The 21,241-nt window shown below is 35.6% G+C and overlaps 2 protein-coding genes across 4 annotated transcripts; one reads left to right on the top strand and one right to left on the bottom strand.

Annotated features, from left to right (window-relative positions):
• The first annotated feature begins 252 nt into the window (after nt 1-252).
• On the top strand, nt 253-11,337 carry LOC129254860 (reticulocyte-binding protein homolog 2a-like). 2 transcript variants are annotated; one of them, XM_054893399.2, is made up of 5 exons: nt 253-1,082; nt 2,240-2,332; nt 2,760-2,897; nt 3,463-3,596; nt 6,441-11,337. In XM_054893399.2, exons 1-5 carry the CDS (start codon nt 503-505, stop codon nt 6,675-6,677), a joined length of 1,182 nt encoding a protein of 393 aa, XP_054749374.2. In that variant the 5' UTR covers nt 253-502; the 3' UTR covers nt 6,678-11,337. The 2 variants fall into 2 exon arrangements, with proteins under 2 accessions (XP_054749374.2, XP_054749375.2); XM_054893400.2 differs by having other exon boundaries at nt 351-1,082; nt 2,766-2,897; nt 6,441-9,134.
• LOC129254863 (uncharacterized) lies at nt 10,724-20,477 on the bottom strand. 2 transcript variants are annotated; one of them, XR_010295561.1, is made up of 4 exons: nt 20,052-20,477; nt 17,856-18,123; nt 15,549-17,134; nt 10,724-15,217 (listed from the first exon to the last, which is right to left on the bottom strand). XR_010295561.1 is itself a non-coding variant. In XM_054893401.2 (3 exons), exons 1-3 carry the CDS (start codon nt 20,342-20,344, stop codon nt 16,433-16,435), a joined length of 1,263 nt encoding a protein of 420 aa, XP_054749376.2. In that variant the 5' UTR covers nt 20,345-20,466; the 3' UTR covers nt 12,617-16,432. The 2 variants fall into 2 exon arrangements, 1 of the variants encoding a protein (XP_054749376.2); XM_054893401.2 differs by having other exon boundaries at nt 12,617-17,134; nt 20,052-20,466.
• Between the last annotated feature and the right edge of the window lie 764 nt (nt 20,478-21,241).

Raw genomic sequence — 21,241 nt, 5'->3', positions numbered from 1 at the left:
AAAAGACATACGATCTCACAAACACGTACGCACACAAAACACATATGCACATTGACGATAAATGTAAAGAAAATATATTGAAAGAAAATAAACATATTGAAAGCAATAACCTTAATTGTAATTTATGGATAAAATTTTTAGGCCTGCAAACTTATTTGGCACATTATCTTTACTTATGGATCACCGATGGGGGTACTGCCCCTTCGGCCTCAGCCCCTCCCCCTGGACCCATTCCCCTCACCCCCTTCCGTTGATTTTACGACGAACCCGAGAGTGAAGTAAGAGCCCGAACGTGAAATTATGCATGCAGAAATATCGCGGGAATGTATAGTGTGCACGAAATTACAGCCATATTTTTTTTTGAGCTAGCGCGCGCGCGCTGGTATATGTTGTGTGTTGTTGTCCGTCCCGGGGTTCTACTACGAAATTTTACGAGACGAATGGACGACCGACCTTTATTTTCACCTGAATTTTTGCTTAAATTTTGTCATAAATTATAATCATGTCGCATAAAGGGATGCATGGAGATGCGTTGAATAGTTCTGGAGCTCACTGGAGAGATGCAGAAACTAGACTTTTGATAAAGCTTTGGAGACAGCCGCAAACTCTTGTAGAAGTCAACGATTCATCTTCCAGACAAAAATCCGTGTACCAGCGACTCGCGAAGATCCTTGTTGCAGCGGGATACTTTCGGGATGCAGGTCAGATTAAGAATAAAATTCGCACAATGACAACGAACTTCAGGAGGTTTTCAAAAATGAGGTCGGAGGACAGATCAAGTTGGACGGGACAGGGCAAGCAAAGTTATCAATACTTCAATGAATTGCGTGAATTCGTAGACGTCGAAATATCAGGCGAGGCGAGTAGACATGATGATGATGATGGGGACAGCTCGAACTCTCCGGGGGCACAACAACAAAATACGCAAGTGGCAGTGGTCGGGCGCGGAGAAGTTACAGGGTGTCGATTGCAAGTGCAACGTATAAAATTAGAGGACAATCATCAGCAAGTACCTGCTCTACCAAGCTCATCCTCAGTTTTGTTTGACACGGGCAGCTCCAATTTGACAAATAGCATGAATGGTATACATTAAATAGTTTTTTTCTCCAGATGGTTATATGGCTTAGCCTTAGTTCCTAACTCAACATTTCTGATACACATGCAGCATTGTTTGTTTTTACAGCCTCATATAGTTTTATACAAACAAGTGTTTATATTTTTAAGGAAGTTTGTTGAGATCCTCTATTTCATTCACAGTTTTCTACTTTTCATTGCTATGCTATTCTACACCCCACTATCATGACTATCATGCTATCCCACCGCTGCCACCAGTAGATGCTCGCATGATACTTTGGTAACATTTTATTAATTTTGATTTCACTGTTTACACTTTCCTTTCCATGCATCATCGATAATATATTATTTTTATATATTTTCAAAATCCTGATCAAATCCCTCATTTTCTTACTGACATAATATTGCCAAATCCACTGCTCTCAATTTATCTTATTCCATTTTACCTTATAGGGTGGGAATAAGGCTAATTAATTATATCTGATATGGCAGTTTTCCTTCAGAATTGCCACTATTATAATATTAATAGCTTTATAATGTGGGATTACTTCTTGTGAGCCCCACATTTGGGAATTGTTACCTATAGATCCAAAAAAAAGATCAGTGCTAAATGTATAATTTTGCAAGGTTGTTTTCCATGATCTTCATCCTGAATTTGATATTAAATTTGATCTTTCCAGGTTCAAGCCTTTTTTTTGTCTTTTTTCCCTTGTTCAAGATTTTTTTTTTTTTTTTTTTTTTTTTTGGGGGGGGGGGGGGTGGGCAAGTGCCCCCCTATATGTACAGCACTGATCAGGGGCAAGGCCATTTTGAATTACAGAACAAATCTGGAAAATAAAAAAGGCACAATAGATCTCCAAGGCTAATTAGAGTGGCATCATGGCCAGTCAACATGGCATCCAAGGCGTTGGATTAATTAGAGCTCTGACATGGAACAAATTTAATGACATTTTGTCAGGGGGATCAGACCCCTACTGTATCAAGATTTTAGTTTGGTGCCCCCCCCCCCATTTTTTTGCTTCCAATTAAATTAAATTTTGACCCTTTTGTCCATGCCCCTTACACAATATTAGCTCCACCAGTATACTTGATTTATCATGCTCTCATGTTTTGATGTCAGTGATATTAATTAATTTCTTTCCTTTTATTATTGGATCACATATAGATGGAGCAGCCCTACTTTTAAATCAAAGAGATACATCTGATCATCAGTTACATCAATTACCTAATGGCAACTTTGATGCTGATGATAGCCAAGGTTTGTGTTCTTTCTCATTCTGTATCTTAATGAAAGCATCTAGATTCCATGTTTTTACTTGTATTTTGACAATTGATATTTGATATGAATAGCAGCCAAAGTAATCTAACCATTTTTTGTATTCAATTATTCTTAGGAAAAGTTTTTAATTATATTATTTTCCAAATATTCACACTTTGGGTGGGGGACCAAAACCTTAAAAGATTCAATTCCTGTGATATCTTCAGTGACAGATTCCATTTTGTTATATTCATATTTATTTGTTGCACAAGGCATTATTATGATGTTTTTGTATATAGCAAAACGTTGAAAATTACCTACCACATTCCATCAGGTACCTGGGGGTATTCACATTTCTAAAAGTTTCATTTATTACATAGTTATCATAGTTATATTTTGGGGGGATTATTCTAACATTTTATTAAAGAAACAGAAATTGTGGATTCCCAAGAGGTTGAAGTAGGATGGATTTCAGATGAAGACGAAATAGGAGAACCAAGGACCAAAGTCAGATGTCGTACGGATTTGAGTAATAACCACCACAATTCAAAGAGAGAAAGCAGAAGTAAGTACTCTGAGCGTTTGGGCAATGATAAGTCCTTGCATGTACTTCCTGATTTTTTATGAAACAAGTAAAAATTGAAGTATAATGAATACACATTGATTAAGAATAGATGCATTACACGCTTTGATAATAGGCTATTATGACTCACTGCCTTGATAATGATAATAATAATGATGATGATGCGACATTCATATAATGTTTCTAAGCGCTGGATACTATGAACCCAGCTTTGGCCTAATAGAAGGGTATCATTCAATTTAAACACCCCCAATTTTCTTCTTTTTTTTTACATTTTTTTCGGAGTACAATAGTAATAATAGTATGAGAAATGTAATTTTAACCTATTAAAAGTGTACAATTTTTCAGTTTTAATGTTTACCAGTTCTAAAATTCATATTGTACTCTTAACCCTACTCTCAAATTTTATCCAAAACTAGCTTCAATCTAAAACTGCAAAATGACAGGTTTTTTTTAGTTGGTTTTGGGGAGAAAACTGTTAGTGTGGGTAAATATTACCTCTGTTGAACAAACATGAATTTACTGTCTCATTTATTCCTTTTCCCAGGGAGCCTGAAGAAGGATGACACAGTGAAAGAGCTTGTGAAGATACTAATGGAGAATAATATGCAGCGTGATAAAGTTTTCATGGAGGCTGAAGATGCTCATCGAAGAATGGAGGCAGAGAGACACACCGAGGAGGTAATAAGTGCTTATTTTGGCAAATTTCATCAGTCTCCAAACAGATTTAATTCCTTTATAAACAAGTATTAACACAAAAATGAAACAAAGACAGACAGTACAAGTTTGCCATGAAAGTTAACATATCCCGATAACAAATTACCTGTTAGTGTGGGATGGATATTCAAATACTAGAAGACCTTTGGTTTATTCAAGTCAATTAATTTTGATCCTGAATAATATTCACAGGCCTTCCAAGGACCATGTCAAATGTAGACACACAGTTGCATTTAGCCTTTGAAGAGATTTGACGAGGAAGATTCTCAATTATTTCTAATGAAAAGATTGATTGTTCAATATCGTTTCGCCATTCAGATTGATTAATTGATTCAATCAGTTAATCATTTTGAGTGATCGCTTGTTCATTTGATTGTTTGATAGAACAATCAATGTAAAGACCATAAAGTGAAACGTGGTTAGCTGTAGCCCATTTCATAAACTTATTTACTTGCGATGACAGATATAAGCTGCTGAAATCTTTCAATCTGATTGGTTGATATTTTTGTTATAAAAATTGATCAGTTGATATTTTTGTTATGAAAATTTATCATTTGTTATTTACAAGAAGTTTTCACGAAACTGATGGGTGTTTCATAAAGCTGTTCGTAAGATAAGAGCGACTTTAAAGGGGAATCCAACCCAAATAAAAACTAGTTTTTATAAGAAAAAGATAAATCAGACAAGTTGATATGTGAAGGTTTGAACAATATTGAACAAACAACAAGAAAGTTATGAATTTTTAAAAGTTGTAAATATTGGTAATCACTATACTCATGGAGACTTCAAATTGGCCTCATATGGGATGTCATAGTGATGTAAGGCAAGGACTACTCTTCCATGTACTCCACTACATATTATGGCTAAAATGTCATTTTTCCGAAAAGTTTTATTTCAAATTACATTTTTCTTTCATGAGGACATTAAACAATATACTACCTGGGTTGTATTTAGATTACTGCCCCAGGGAAATAGGTACTTAGGAGAAAACCACAAATCCCTGATAATAAAGTACATGGCTTATGGGAAAGTTGTCCTGCCCCTTGTCATAATTTACTTACCCAGTTGCCAATTTGAAATCTACATACTATTAGTGATCCCAATTTTAAAGCAGCTATAACTTTCTTATTGCTTGTCCGATTTCTTTCAAATTTTCACTATTCTGTTTAATTTATTTTTCTCCTTCCCAACACAACATTTTATGGCCAAGCTGGATTCCCCTTTAAGAACAATGGTATACACCATTGGCAATGGTTTATCGCGTAAAAGAGGTTCACCAGTCGTTCTTAACCCTATCTAGGCCGGGGGAGGCCCCGCCTCAAAGATTCACGCAGTATTTTCGCCGCGCGAAATTTTTTGACCACGCCGCTCGCTGACTTTTTACTTTCAAGTCTTGTGCAACTTTTGAGACCAATTTTGCGTCACCCGGGTATGTGGTTCCTAAATTACGCAACATTATGTAAGTGCATGTAAGACCAAAATTGCTCAAAAACGTGATTTCGTGTACAAATCAATTATGCAAATTGTGTTTTCAACCGAAAATCATGAATGTATGATTATTTTTAGTTTTGCTGGTCTAAATGTATTAATTTTATGCTTTTTATGATCTCAGAAGAGTCCCCAACAAATTTCATTGAAAAAACAATGAAAAACAAAAAGTAAAAAAAACAGAGAAATACATAAGAAATTGCAAAAAACAATATGATACATAAGAAAATGATTTGATATCGCAATTTTGTTCATGTAAACTTGCTAAGAACACCACAAAGAGTTTCTGTACCAAAAATTAGAACATTTGGAGCTTTATTTTGGGAGTTAGAGGAAAAAGTATGATTTCGCATACTAATTACGCATAAATTAGCATAATCACTTAATAGCAATTCGCATGAAATAAATTAATGTACAATTTTGTAGATTATGTCCCAGCCAACCCGGGTGCCAATTTTCAGCGCGGTCGACGGCCGAGATCTCAAGGGAGATCTCTCTGGGAGGCCCCCCCCCCCCCCCCCCCCCGGCCATATGAACTCCCAAAATACCCCGGCCTAGATAGGGTTAAAGTCGCTCTTAACTTACGAACAGCTTTATGAAACAGCCCCCAGGTTAGAGAAATTAAGGTTGCTCTGATTGACTCAGTTGGATGTGTGTGTGTGTGTTGGGGGGGGGGGGGTGGGTGGTCACAAGATGAGAAAACGAAATTAGTGATGGAATGCAGGCATGGATCTCATGGGGGCCAATAATTGAAATTATATTAATAAGTAAATAAGATAATAAATAGATAGATGAATGAATAAATAAATAAAGGGGAAAGGAAGAGGGTAAAAGAGAGAAAGAAAGGGGAAAAGGGAAACTATGAAGGGAAAAGGACAGGGAAAATAAAAAGGGGAGGAAAAGAAGGGATTTAAGATGAGGAAAGGGAATAAAACGGGTTAAAATGGAAGTTTAAAAAGGAAAGATTCTGCCCTCGAGTTTAGGTTTATTCAAGCATTTAAAAAACAATGCTTTCGTCTATGCTTCTTTGTTTTTCTTGTAAGGAATGAAAGATAAAAGAAAAAAAAGGAAATGTGGGAGCCAAAGAAAGTGCCCTGATGTAGTTTCATATCAGAGTGAGTATTCATTACTCACTAAGTTATCACTAAGTCTTCTTAAAAGATCATTCTTATGTAAATTTAAAGTAAACCTATTTATATAATTTCATGGTATATGATTCCAAAGAAATTTGTGTCGACTCTAATTAAGGAAAGAAAGTACAGAGGCAAAAAGAGCTTAATTCAGTCTTTTGTATATCTTATTCACCCGTGTCCTAAATAGATAAGACTTCTGCGGGACCAGATACAGCTTGAGCGGGATAGATTACAATTTGAGCGGGAGGAGAGGGAAAGGATGGAACTCGTTAGGAGAGAAGAAGCAGCAAGAGCTGAAAGACTTAGGAGGGAAGAAATGGAAAGGTCAGAAAAGGTGCGTCTAGATGAGAGAGATAGAGAAGAGCGACGTTTTACATTGATGATGGCTCTGATAAAGGGGGCACAGAATCATCATGGCAGTTAAATTTTAGCATGGATATGGACTTAAATCTTCTGATCTGCATTCCAAATTACTATCAAGGATCACGTTTATCAAAGTTTATCTCTCTAGAGGGTGCGAAGATCCATGCAGCAATCAACTGATATTTCCAGTTACTAGTACATGTACCTAATTTTGAGACCAATGAAAGAAAAGATAAAATTATCAGAAGGTATTTTAATCCATTAGAATTCTAAATTCAAGATGTCATTGAAGCAATCTCCTCTTTCTCATCAGCAGCGCCCTTTAACATTCCACAGCAAAATCTGTTAGATGTATTCCTGAAGCCCCTTTGACAATTGATGGTGCGACTGCTTACAACCATTGCGATTCTTTGCAACATATTTTGTGACCAAGTGATCACAAACGATCGCACAAGCAATTGTGAAAGTCACTTTATCCAACCCAGTTTTATCGTCTCGCCTGCATAGCAGGGAGAGACTATAGGCGCCGCTTTTCTGACGGCAGTGGCGGCGTCAACACCAAATCTTAACCGAAGTTTAAGTTTTTTAAATGACAGCATAACTTAAAAAGTATATGGACCTACCGGTAGTTCATAAAACTTGTACATAAGGTTAATCAAGTATTACTGAACATCCTGCCTGAGTTTCAGGTCACATGACTAAGGTCAAAGGTCATTCAGGGTCAATGAACTTAGACCATGTTGGGGGAATCAACATCAAAATCTTAACCTAAGGTTAAGTTTTTGAAATGTCATCATAACTTAGAAAATATATGGACCTAGTTCATGAAAATTGACCATAAGGGTAATCAAATATTACTGAACATCCTGCCTGAGTTTCAATTAACATGACAAAGGTCAAAGGTCATTTAGGGTCAATGAACTTTGGCCAAGTTGGAGGTATTTGTTGAATTACCATCATAACTTCGAAAGTTTATGGATCTGAATCATGAAACCTGGACATAAGAGTAATCAAGTATCATTGAACATCCTGTGCAAGTTTCAGGTCGCATGACCAAGGTTAAAAGTCAATGAACTTTGGCCATGTTGGAGGTATTTGTTGAATTACCATCTTAATTCTGTAAGTGTATTGGTCTAGTTCATAAAACTTGGACATAAGAGTAATCAAGTATACAACTATACATCCTGTGCGAGTTTCAGGTCAAATAACGAAGGTCAATGAACTTTGGCCATGTTGGGGGTATTTGTTGAATTACCATCATAATTTTGAAAGTTTATGGATCTGATTCATAAAATGTGGACATAAAAGTAATCAAGTATCACTGAACATCCTGTGTGAGTTTCAAGTCAGATGACCAAGGTCAAAGGTCAATTAACTTTGGCCATGTTTGGGGGCATTGTTGAATAACCATCATAGCTCCGAAAGTGTATGGACTATGGATCTAGTTCATAAAACTTGGACATAATAGTAATCAAGTATCACTGAACAACTCACGCGAGTTTCAGGTCATATGACCAAAGTCAAAAGTCATTTAAGGTCAATGAACTTGGGCCATTTTGGAAGTAATAATTAGATTGCTGTCATAAATTACAAAGTTTATAGATATAGTTTGTAAAATGTGGATATATGGGTTATCAAGTATTACTGACAAGTCTTAGGTCGCATGATCAAGGTCAAATGTCATTTATTGTCAATGAACATGATAGTATTGTATCATATGAATTGTGTTTTTTGTGAATAATTAGTTTAAAGTAGTTTTCAAAGTCAGCACTGCTGCTATATTGAATCGCGTGATGCAGGTGAGACTGCCAGAGGCGCTCCACTTGTTTTTTATCAGGTTTTTAAATTTGGTAAATGTTTTGCCCTTTCATTCTGAATCACCAACAGTAAACTGCAGCTTATTGCATAGTAAATTTCCTGCAACATGTTTTTTTAAATTATTATTGATAGTTACAAGGCATCTGTCTCCTAACTAAATATAGGGAACCATGTACATATAATTTTTAATGGATTTGTCACAGTCATAATATGAAAGGAAAGTAACATTTTCTGCATCTATGTGAATGCTGCCATGTGATGGATCTTCCAATATGCAATAATCCAAAGCTCTGTAATGGGTCATACAGGTTTGAGACTTCAACTCATTGAAATTGTATTCAAATTAATTCAAACACAGGGTCAGGGGAAAATTTTAGGTGATGCGACTTTTGCTCCGGCAACAATTGCTCTGGGGTGGTATTCTGAGGTCATTTTATCTTTAAAATATTTTATTTTATCTCTTAAAATGAAATTGGTATTCTGAGATGACATTTTATCTCTCAGATAAAATTTGAAATTTTATCTTGCGAATAATTTCTATCTTGCGTATCTATGACGATACGCAATACAGAGCAGTGGCTGCGTAGACATACCCATCGCGTATCTGGGTATTGCAACGCGGATGATGTGCTTGCGCCCAAGTTACTTTGAAGAAAAAAAAAAAAAAAACTTAAAAGAGGGGAGGGGCTATTTTATCTCCGCGACATTGATTTCACCAATATTTCTAGGTGAATTAACCCCAAATATTGACATGAAAATGAAGAAAAATTAAATATTTATTGAGAATACCACCTTAACGTTATTCCTGTACAATCAGAAAGTATTTCATAAGACTTGTCTTGACTAATTTTGTCTTTGAAATGATGCTTGAAAAGATGCGATATAGACTTCGAAAAAAGATGAGAGTATTGTCCTCTTTGTTAAAAAGAAGTCTCAATAAAGACGCGCAAGCGTATAGTGCAAGCGTATTTGAAGTCAATAAATTGACGCAATCTCACTCCTTTGCCACACCTATGGATTTCAATTGGTTGAGTGACACAAGAGAGCTATAAAAGCGCGTTTCTAATTGGATATTTATTAAAAAGTAGGTGTGTCTTACAGAGATAAAATGAAGATAAAATTGTTCTCAGAATACCAATTCGGAGAGATTTTAAGGGTATTTTATCACACTGATTTTAACGGAGATAAAATATTTCATTTTATCTGAGATAAAATGGATCTCAGAATACTACCCCTGGACTTTATTTTGTCTCAGAGTAAGATTTATGGTTAGGGTGACTTGCAATAGGGTTTTATGTTAGGTTTAGGATAGGGTAGTGTTTAATCCAGGCTTGAAGTTGGTCATTCCATTAATGTGTGAAATTTTTAGTGGAGCATATATCATGGAACCAAATTTTTGGTTCTTGTTATTAATTTTATCAAAATGATAGATAGGCTCAACTATCATACTGATAAAATTAACAAAACACCAATTCATTATTTTGACAAAACATTCTTAAGACGTAATGTGAAATGAAAATAGAAAGATGAAACAGCAAAAGCCATACCGAATTATTATGTCTTTATGTCAGGTGATCTTAAAGCACCTATGTTGTATGAGTGCACTTTGCACCAGCTGGCTGGTTTCAACTCTTAATATGTAAGATAAGTTTTACTTCTCAGCTCATCCTTGCCATGTGAAATAACTTATTTCATTAGTTTTTATTCCCTTTCTATACAATACAAACTTTTTTTTATAGAAATGTGAGACTAATCACACATTCGATATTGTAAATGATAAACATACTTACTTCTTTATTTCATGTTGTACATGAATTTAAATTGATGTGATTTTTATCATTTTTACAGTCTCATGACAATTTTCAACTCTTTTGTAGAATCATTCTTTTATTTGAAATAAGAACCAATTATGTATGCACACTTTTTCTATAAGAGTGGTCCATGTTCCTCAACTCTGACCTTTCCTGCTTGTTATTTGGTGTATATTATCAGGCAAATTGATTTAACTGAAGAGTAAAACACTACACATTTTTTTTTATCTTTTGGGAAATGATTACATTCCTGATCAATGTTTTCATTGTCATGATTTATTCCAAATGGTAGAACCTGTATGTGATAAGTTGGTAAAATTAGACCTCAAAATAAGAAATACATGGATCTTTGACAACTGATGCATCTTTGAAGCTTCTCTTCCAGGTGGAATATTCTTGATCTTTCTCACCTCTCTTTCCACACTTCTTACAACATGATGAACAATAAACATTGAAGTGGAAACCATGAAAATAGATGTGAAATATCATTCAATACTTGAGGACAACTATTCATTTATTCATTGAAGTACTGCATGTACATACAGATGTTAGGAATAGGTAAATATAACATGTAGTCAAATTAAATTTGCCACAGTCACACAGTGCTCTGCGTCAAAAAAATAGTCAATTTTGACCAATCAGAGTGCAGTATTCTTGTTTTCAAGCTGCTTTATGTACTTGGCCAATGAAAAGTGTGATCTTGACCTGATTAAACCAATTCTTATTTTGAAACCTATACCATTTTAAAGCATACATATTCAGCTTTATCATGATCTAAAAATCATTTGGGCTCAAACAAACAAAGTGTGAAAATAGCATCTTTTGTCAGGTGAAAATAATTATTTCGTAGCACACTTTAGATCAAAATTTTAACCTATATTACAAAATCTTTGAATAAATTTAAACACATGACCTGAAAGAATGATTCTTCTTCTTTACAATGATACCAAAATCATGAAATTCGATGCACAATTAGAGCAGCACCGAATGAAAAGAGGTGTTTTGGTCCGCATCAAGCTCATTAAGTATGCAAAACATCTCGAGTCATGAATATCACTTGGACCTGCCGTCTGAATAAATCTTCTGAATTGATGTGTTATTTGTTCTTTCGACTTGTTTTTCCAGATACTTTTGAACAGTTTTGGATATTTATGGACAGGTGTGGAAGGTTACGGATTGTTAATAATAATTATGAACAAGGCTCAGAATATTCCCTGCCAATCAGTGTTAATGAGAAAATAACTTTATACCTCCATAGAAATGACCCATCATACGTAAGATTCTGACCTTACTAAAAACAAGGCAGTAATTATTTTCAATTCAAATAATCACAAATCAATAACATTTAAGTTAAAAAGTAGGAAACTAAAATAAAAAAATATGAATTTCTACATAAAAGAGAGAAGGTGAAAAAGAAGATTTTACTCAAAATATATGCAGATTTTTGTATTGAAAAAATGGTGTTTGGGAAAGCCAATGTTTGGCTTGTCAAAAAAGTATTTTTAATGCCAAAACGTGCATAAGAATAGTCACTAAGTACATTTCTTATTGTCAACTAATTATTGATGAATTAAGAAAACAATTATAATGGGGATATAGGTTTCCTATCCATAACAAAATAATAAACAAGGAAACTTCTTTAACATTCCTTGGTGTTGAGATTTACAATTTTAAACTTATGTGGGAAGACCATATAAATGACATATATAAAATATCACGTAGTGTATGAGGAGACTTGAAATTCATCTCGTCAAAAATATATTCGCAATAATTTAGATAAGCTAATGATATGTCTAACATATTTTACTATAATATGGGGAAGCACATCTTATTTATAACAAAAATAATGTTTTTTACCAAAATGGACAAAAAAATAATCACTAATTCAACATATTTCCCATGCAGACTCATTGTTTTGGAAGCTTAAAAATTTTAAATATTTATGATTTACATGGCTATTTTCTTGTTTTTTTATTTCTTCGTCCAAAGGGACCCTACTATATGGATATTTAACCTCTTAATAGTAATACAAATATGTATTCAACAAGAAATATCAATGAATTTTATCTCTGTAATATATGTATGATTTTTTTATAGAAATGTTATTAAATACGAAGGATGTGTCATCTGGAACAATGTGGACAACATAAATTGAAACGTGTCCATCTCTATCACTATGATAGTTAGGGACTAACTAAATAGGCCTACCAGTTTAATATCATATTATTTTAAGCAGAAATATAAGTCATATCTTGTCGACTCTCCATCAACTGTTAATGTGCAGAACTTAGGGGGTTGACCTGGATAGGTCCCTGACCTTTGCCAATCACCTACATCCACTGCATGTTGGTTTAACTTTTTCCTGAAGTCATAATATTTATTTTTCTTGTATTGATTTTTTCCCTTTTATTGTTCGTATAAATAATCATATGAATTCTTGTTCATTTTTCAGTGGATGTGAATAAAATGAACAGATTTGAAAATTTCCCCAAGAAGCAAGGTAAACAGACACGATTGTCACAGCATCCGTACTTGTCCATAAACAATTCAATTTCATACGGACGCAAGTGTTTGGATACGAGTACTTGCGGGTAATTGGGAATACTTACAGTGGACGCAAATGGACACGATGTAAACATTTTCACAGATGCGTCTAACCTGCAAAGTACGGATTGTTACGTACATTTAATACGAATAGTTGCATTTCTTTATGGTTACTTGCGTTAGCATCCGCAGCGACTCCCTGCAAAATTTTAAACTTTTCGAAATTTCGCAGGCTGGCACCGTAAGTCTGTGTCCCACTACAGACGTAGTTACGTATATATATATATACGTCTACTTACGATCCTGCAGCTGGCTGCATCCACTAATCCGTATCTATCCGTGGCGGACATAACTCAACGTGACTGTGTGACTGCGGCTTTAGTGAAGTGCTACATGTATGTTATGAATTGTAACAAAAATACAAATGGTCAGAATGCAAACATCGTGTATTGTTAGATATATGTGTAGGCCCAGAACATTATTTATATTGATTGATTACTGACTAGTTACAACATAATGTCATGGTTTTCACAAAACAAACATTTCATTAGGATTAATTTGTAAAGATGATCATTCACAAATTAAAACCAAACCAGTAATCTGTAAATAAGTGTAGTAGCAAGGAAAAGAAAAACACTTAATTTATTTGTTTGAATGTATAATGTATTCGCACATTGTAGGCATGCAACTTTGGGCAAGAAAATGTACAATGAATCGTTAATAATAAAACAACTATCTCATTCAAACTAGTTTATGTTTTGTTGTTCCTTCCATGCTTACTACTTAATGCAAACAGAGAAATTATTGTTGAAGAAAAAGAAAAAGATGTTTTTTTATTTGTGGTGTCATGTGCAAACAGGTCCCTCATATATCATGTAGTATAAATTCTATAATTTATGGAATAGGATGAAGTACTTTCTTATGAAAATGGTATAAGGTCATTTGTCTGACGATATATATCCACCACATAATAGTACATATATATTGTGCGTAAATGGCATCCTCTGGAATTTCAAAAAAATGGGAACTCCAATATTTATAATCTGCAAATTTTTATAAACATTGTGTAAACATTAGAAACATTGCAGCCAAAATTTTCTCTGGTATGGCAAATGTGACATTGACCTGGAGGGAAGATTTTGTTTGGGTCACTCTCATTGGTCCAAATAGAAGTCCCATTGTCAGGTCTGCTACTGAGAATGTAAATGGCAGCAATGAAAAATGATGCTGGTGGAAATATATTCACAATTTCATCATAAAATTTCAACAATTTTCTTCATTTCTTTTGCTTGAAAGTGTAATTATTCCCTAGGGAAACTGTTGATCACTTAGGACAAACAACACAGTTCTTATTTTAGAGAATAACAATTTAAGTTCAATTCTTATATGTACATTGTAAACACAGTAGCACAGTATGCCGAGAGCCCGAGACAATACATACCTGTTACATATTAAAATTGGAATATATAGATATGTCAATTTCTATAAGGGAACTCTACAGCCTTTTGCTCATTAAAATGATAAAATTCAGGGTGATTTTTTTTCAGTCACCATGTACAAGGACTTGCATACAAAATGTCAGTCAAATATATTGCTGTACACATACATGCGTGACCAAAAAAAAAAAAACATTTAAAGGGGTGTTTTTTCCTGTTTTGGATGCAGGCCGCGCGTGCACTCGTTAAGGGTATCAAAAACACTGTTTTTTTATCGCGGGGTCAAATGTATTTATGGTATTTTTTTCCCCCAAGCTTTTTCTCCAGGGCTTTTTCGTCCTCATTTCTGACAAGTGTTCGGGTTCTTCCCGATTGTACAAAACTTGTTAAGGGGGTCATATTCTGGCAACAACTTATTTAGGGGTCTAAATGTGTAAATGAAGCCCTCGAAAAACTTGTTTAGGGGGTTATTTTGCACACAGAGAAAACAGGTTTAGGGGGTGTTTGGAAATAATTTGGTCACACATGTTTACAGCAATATATTTGACTCCCCCCAAGCTTTCAAGAACCATGGGCAGTCAGACCGCAGGTCCCTATGCTAATGAGCAAAAAGGCCAGATTCATCCAAATCATCTCGTGGCTGAATCCTCCTCCTTGCAAATTCTCGTGATTCGTGAGATTTTCTTTCTCTAAGAATTTACCTGTTTTAACCTCAAGTTAAATGAAATATTATTGCACCATCAGATAGAGTAAAGGTTACTCTTTGATATTGGTCATTTCTTTTGTATACAATATTTTGTTAAATAAGTAAATTTCTGGCCTGAAAATGTGCCTCAAAACTGAATTTTCTTCCTCTGTTTTCTTTTGCAATTTGTGCAAAACTTTTTATTTTGAGCCTCAATGATATCTATATCAACATAAAGCTGAACTTCTGTACTTTCTCACAATGCCACTCTTGATATGCGGCACCTTTTAATCGGGTCAAGATCACACTTTTCCCACCAAGGTACAAGACGAGATTTCTGAAATTTTGTACTTGCATGAAATCCAGAGTTCTGATTGGCTGGATAAGGTTCACAGAACAACACATGGGAAGTGTGACCTTCCCATGAGCCCAGGCTCTAGAACCGTTGGAATTTGCCAGTGTGTGGTCTGTTTGACCAATCAGAGTGCAGTATTCTTGTTTTCAAGCTGCTTTATGTACTTGGCAAATGAAAAGTGTGATCTTGACCCGATTAAACCAATTCTTATTTTGAAACCTATATCATTTTAAAGCATACATATTCAGCTTTATCATGATCTAAAAATCATTTGGGCTCAAACAAAAATAAAGTGTGAAAATAGCAGCTTTTGTCAGGTGAAAATAATTATTTTGTAGCATATTTTAGATCAAAATTTTAACCTATATTACAAAATCTTTGAACAAATCTAAACACATGAGCTGAAAGAATAATTCTTCTTCTTTACAATGATACCAAATTTATGAAATTCGATGCACAATTAGAGCAGCAATGACCGAATGAAAAGAGGTGTTTTGGTCCGCATCAAGCTCATTAAATATGCAAAACATCTCAAGTCATGAATATCACTTGGATGAAAGAAGCCACTTTCTTGGGACCTGCCGCCTGACTGTGGGTGGGCATGTAAATTAGCAACAAACGATAGTATAACATTCTGGGCAGCAGTCATTAATACACACCATCTGCATGTTTGAAATTTCAATGCAGATTATGCTCCTTCAGTTCAATGTAAAAAAAGTGTATTATTACTTTATGCATGTGTACACATGTGCACTTGTAGTCTAGACTGGTTTGAACAATGATAGCATGGACTACCTAAATGGTCTATTACCTCTATGCAATAATAAAAATGAAATATGGAAAACTGGAAAAGACCACATTCAATAGTTTATGTTGATGCACACTTTACAACATGCATTCATTTCCTTGCCTTTATATGAATAGATAAGTGTTTCGTAAAATTTTTTGTAAGTTACGAGTGACTTTAAGAACGACAAGTTGCTGGTGAGCCTTTCTTCGGCGCTAAATCGAACCCAATGAAAATATGGTGTATATATCACCTGTTACCACAAGAAAGAATCACCAGTTGTTCATGAAATCGCTTGTAACTTACGAACAGCTTTATTTGACACCTACCTGTTCATTTTTCCTTGTGAAATGGCAGTAAATTTGCCAGTTTGACAATGGCTACTCTGTGGTACCTTTATCAATAAAGTGTAGAGTAAGTGCATTGCGGATGGAAGTAGCATTTGTTCCACAGATAGCATCATCCTGGACTGGTCTATGTGGCACAGAGAAAACATCTTCTTTTGTCCACTCATCCAGGAATGGCTCACGTTTACTTTCTACAATGTTGTGAAGAATGCAGCATGCTAGGACTAGAGAGGGGGCCTTTTCAAACTTGTCCATCATATTATCAAGGATACACCATCTCCCTTTAAGACGCTTAAAGGCCTGTTGAACTATACCATGGCAAGAGCTTAGTCTCTGATTGAACACTCTCTGTGCAGCTGTTAGTGTTAATTCTGTATTGTATGGTTTCATAAGGTTTGGCATGAGTGGATATGGTTCAGCCCCAAGCATCAAGGCAGGAATGGAAGTGGTTTCAATGACCTTGGGTGGTACGCAGAAGATGGTATTATTTTTCACCTTTGTAGAAATTTTTGATTTTCTAAACACTTCTGCTTCATCCATGCTACCAGGGCATCCTATGTCTAAATCAATGAACTGTCCAAAGCTATCAATGACCGCTTGAAGTATAATGGATGAAAACCCTTTTCTGTTGATGTACTCTCGTTTGCTGGGTGGAGCTAATATGGGCATATGACAGCAATCAACGGCTGCCACAGCTTGGGGGAATCCCTTGTGTTCAAAGCACTCCATACAATCCTGCAAAGAAGACATATTCTGTGCACTCATTCAAATTCCTAAATACAACTACTCGGTACGTAGCATCTTAACCTGAAGAAAAGCGATTTTCTAGTTATCTTTAAACAAGTCTAATCATAATAGGTCCATGGTCAAACTGAGGGGCTGATGTGACTGATATTTGTACTTCTACATGGAGTTTTCACTTGCAGTGTCTAGAATTACAGTGTCTTACTATTACAAACTAAATCAGAAGCAAATGCTTTCCTCTAACAATTTTCAGTCTCCTTCACTTTGCTTAAAGCTAAACCGCATGCTGATGGAAATGAAGGAAGCTAGACTGTAATAATGAACTCTTTAGAATTACCAACGGATATAGAGAAAGCACACACAGGCATGTGTATTGCTATTGTTTGGAAAACAACCCATCAACATGATGGAATGTTCGAGGTTGTTTTGCTTCTTTACTGTCCTTTCTAAAAGTATCATTTTGCATTTAGTTTTAATGTAAATATGGAAGTATATGGATGGTCGAGGTCAAATGTTCTAATTCATTTATAATCTTGGCCAAATTTGGATGGCCTTTACCCTTCCCACATCATGGTCTTAGAATAGAAATTATGTGAATTAGAAATGTTTGTGGTTAACACTTGATACAAGATAACCAAAATCAGAGTGGATTCTTAACTTCCTGAGTTTTATAATTACTGCAATAACTATCAATACTCTACGTAGTACGTACCTGCAATCTCTTGCCCGTAGGAATGGAAATATAATTTTTCAAAACATTGTTGATGGCTGATACAACGGTCACCACGATGAGATGAACAGTTGATGTTCCAACTCCAAACAATTCAGCTACTGTCTTATACCCTATGTTTGTTGATAGCTTCCAAAGGGCGATAGCAAGACGCTGGTCTGCGGGTATGGCCCTACGCCAATTTGTATCTTTCTTTGAAATGTGGGGTTTGAGTTCTTCTACAAGGTACCTGAATGTTTCTTTAGTCATCCTGAAAATAAAAAAAATGGGGAAAAACACGAAACAATTCATTTTCATCAGTAGATGTATTGTGATCTTGTACACTTGGTTCTGATGGCACAATGGAAGTTTGTATCCACCTGGTCTTCTATCAGATGGTCTAATTCTCAGATCATCTAACACCATCTTGGCTCAACTCACTTGGTCTACCATAAATTTGGTCCAATTTCTGTTCGGTCCAACCATAACTTGGTCCAATACTCAGTTGGGCCAATTAAGTTAGTCTAAATGCCAGATGGTCTGAATTTCTATTTTGTCTCACATTTTTACTTTTTTGCACTTTGTCAAATTTTATGTAATAGAGACCAAAGTGGTGCTAGACGTAATCAATGGAGGAAAATCATAAAATGGGTGTAGCCTAACTTGCAATTATAAATGGTTAGTGAGATAAACTAATTGTAAATTAAGACCAAGTGGGATGAGATCAATTGAGGTAGACAATATGACCCGTATTCTGGACTCAGGTTTAAATTGAAGCCTGGTTTAAAAGCTGTGGTTTAACTATGGAAAGCCAATTGGGGCAAAAATCCTTTACAGTAAGTACACATTAAATTTATTAACTCATTTAGCACTTAAATTGTCCATAATTGTCTGGAAATGATATCTGAAATATCTTGAAGTATTTTTCTTCATTATGAAAGCAAAAGGAAACAAAAAAGTAAACATAAGAAATATACAATATGAACAGAATTTCAGATTTTATGGCTCCCCATAATTTTAGCACAGAGTTAGACCGTGGTCTAAGTTAAACCCGGGATTAAACCTGACTTCAGAATACGGGCCTAAGTTTATCAAGACCTTCAGTTTCTTTTTAGAATGAAGATTTAATATACAAAACATAAAAATTTACAATCAGTGATATTTAGGCATTTTTTAAATGTTCTTGTACAAGGCAGTTAATATGCCCATCAACAATGCCTTCAGGGGCAAATGTAGATTCATGGCTTGTGAAAAATAAGTTAACACAAACTCATTCAACATTTAAATTCTTATGATACAATTTCTCAAAGGGCATCTGAATTTAAAATATGGCCTAGCCCTATCCATTTTCATGTCGAGGGTCGATATTGTTTTCAATTTTTCCCCCAAGAAGTCCAAGAACTATATTTTTTCTCTCTTAATTTTGATTTAAGTTAAAGTCTTGGCCAGTTGGCCTAGATCATCTAAGTTTCGGGACAAGTCACACTTTCAGAACACTCTCAGTGGGGCGACATGTTTACGATGAAATTTGAAACCGCAGCGTATTCCATTTCCACATACATAACAGTGTGTGAAGTAGCACGCTCGAAATGTGCGAAGATTGCTTCCCGAAGAATGGTTGTGTCCTCACTTACTCTAACGAGGCAGTGATTCAGAACTACATCACGAGGTGGTTTTCTGAACCAGTTTGGAAGATTGCTTCCAAAGACCGCTTCAACCGTTCTCATGACATGTTAAACTAGTTTCTACTAAACTAGATCTAGTTTCCAGTAACTAGTGTTTAGGATGGTAGTGAGAACGGTCCCAGAAATAATGCAGGATATTATGGGGGTCAGGTGTCCAGACACTATTTTTTAAGCCTTCTGTTTTTGTCTTCACTAAAGACTTTAGACTTTGAATTCAATACAATAGTGGTAATCATCTTCCATTTTGTTCTCTATAATATTTCTCAACATTTTGTACTAAAAATTGATGAAACTTTGCTTGTAAATTTTTCCGAATGACTTTCTAAAATTGATCGTCCGGAGCTGAGTCTCCGGACACACAACTAGATTACTGACCTGTAATCACTATCACAGTGACAGTGTGTAAATTAACTTAAGTTATATCTGTCCACAGTCGAAAGTCTCACTCAGGAGAAACGGAATCAGCTGCCAGACAGACAGAAAACTCTAATTTTAGAAATGATTAGAATATTACCTGAAATTCTCGAGCCACGTTTGATCGTCCCATGATGCTAAGACTATGTTATTCCACCAGTGCATGGAATAGGGCAACGAACTGACCGACCGCGGGATGCGTTCCGTGTCGTCTGTGTCGAACATCGACAAGAGGAGAACCATCAAGCTCGTAGTTTCACGCTGGCGTCTTCGGAAGTGTTCAAAATATCTCCTACGTCGTTCTTGGGCTTCATGACGGCGTCTGCGTCTGATACGATTCAGGAATATTGTGCTCAGTAGCGTAGTCGTAGAATTTAACGTTGACAGAGACATTACTTTGCCATATCCTTAAATCCAGCATAAAATCAATGAATGGGTAACGTACCTACGTACTACCAATATATACGGTACAGCTAGCGCTAGCTAGCTAGCTAGCAAGCGATCAACTTTTAACTAGGCCTAGTATGCAAACACAGACCCTGATTGAAAATTTGCAAAAAAAGTGGGTCTCTAAACAAGAAATAGAACTACAACTGGAACATAAAAAACACAGCACAATGCAATGAACAGCAAGAAGACACCCCCGCCTCGATGACAAGTTTTAATTGTACTAGTCTCGTATGGAGATCCACTTGTTGATCAAAGTTTCAATCAGTCTGTGCCTGCAGACTAAACGCTGCCGTGGTGGCGCGGCGCAGCAGCATTGTATTGGGGCCGTGGCGTAACAGGCAGGGGTAGGAGGGGGCAAGCTGCCCCCCCCCCGGCGGATTTCATCGGGATAATTAAAAAGAAAGAGACAGAAAGAGGGGGAGAGAGAGAGAAAGAAAAGGGGAAATGGAAAGGGGAACAAATGAAAAGAAAGGGAAAGAAAGGAAATAATGTTAAACAGTTTCAAACGACTATATATAGGCATATATATATACTAAAGACAAGGCTTAAAAAATATTTCTTCTTGTTACTTACCCACTCCCACGAATTGGTCTGTTTTCATGGAGATACACAGCATGGATTGACCGTAAGGGCATGCATTACTAGGCCAGTAGTAACTATTCTTAGCAACATCTGGGAATCTGGGTACGCTATGAACCAGCCAAAACCCGGATTCGTTATCAAATGCAACAGCCCCTGCAAATAGTAAATATAATGTTTGCTAAGCTGCATGAAAATGCTTTCAAAACGTCAAGATTTTATTTTCTTATGATGAGAATAATGAATACAACTAACTTTTGT

The sequence above is a fragment of the Lytechinus pictus genome, chromosome 2, assembly GCF_037042905.1.
Source record: "Lytechinus pictus isolate F3 Inbred chromosome 2, Lp3.0, whole genome shotgun sequence".
NCBI classification, from domain to species: domain Eukaryota; kingdom Metazoa; phylum Echinodermata; class Echinoidea; order Temnopleuroida; family Toxopneustidae; genus Lytechinus; species Lytechinus pictus.
Note: the sequence above shows the minus strand (reverse complement) of the source record. Positions and strands in the feature narration are given on the sequence as shown.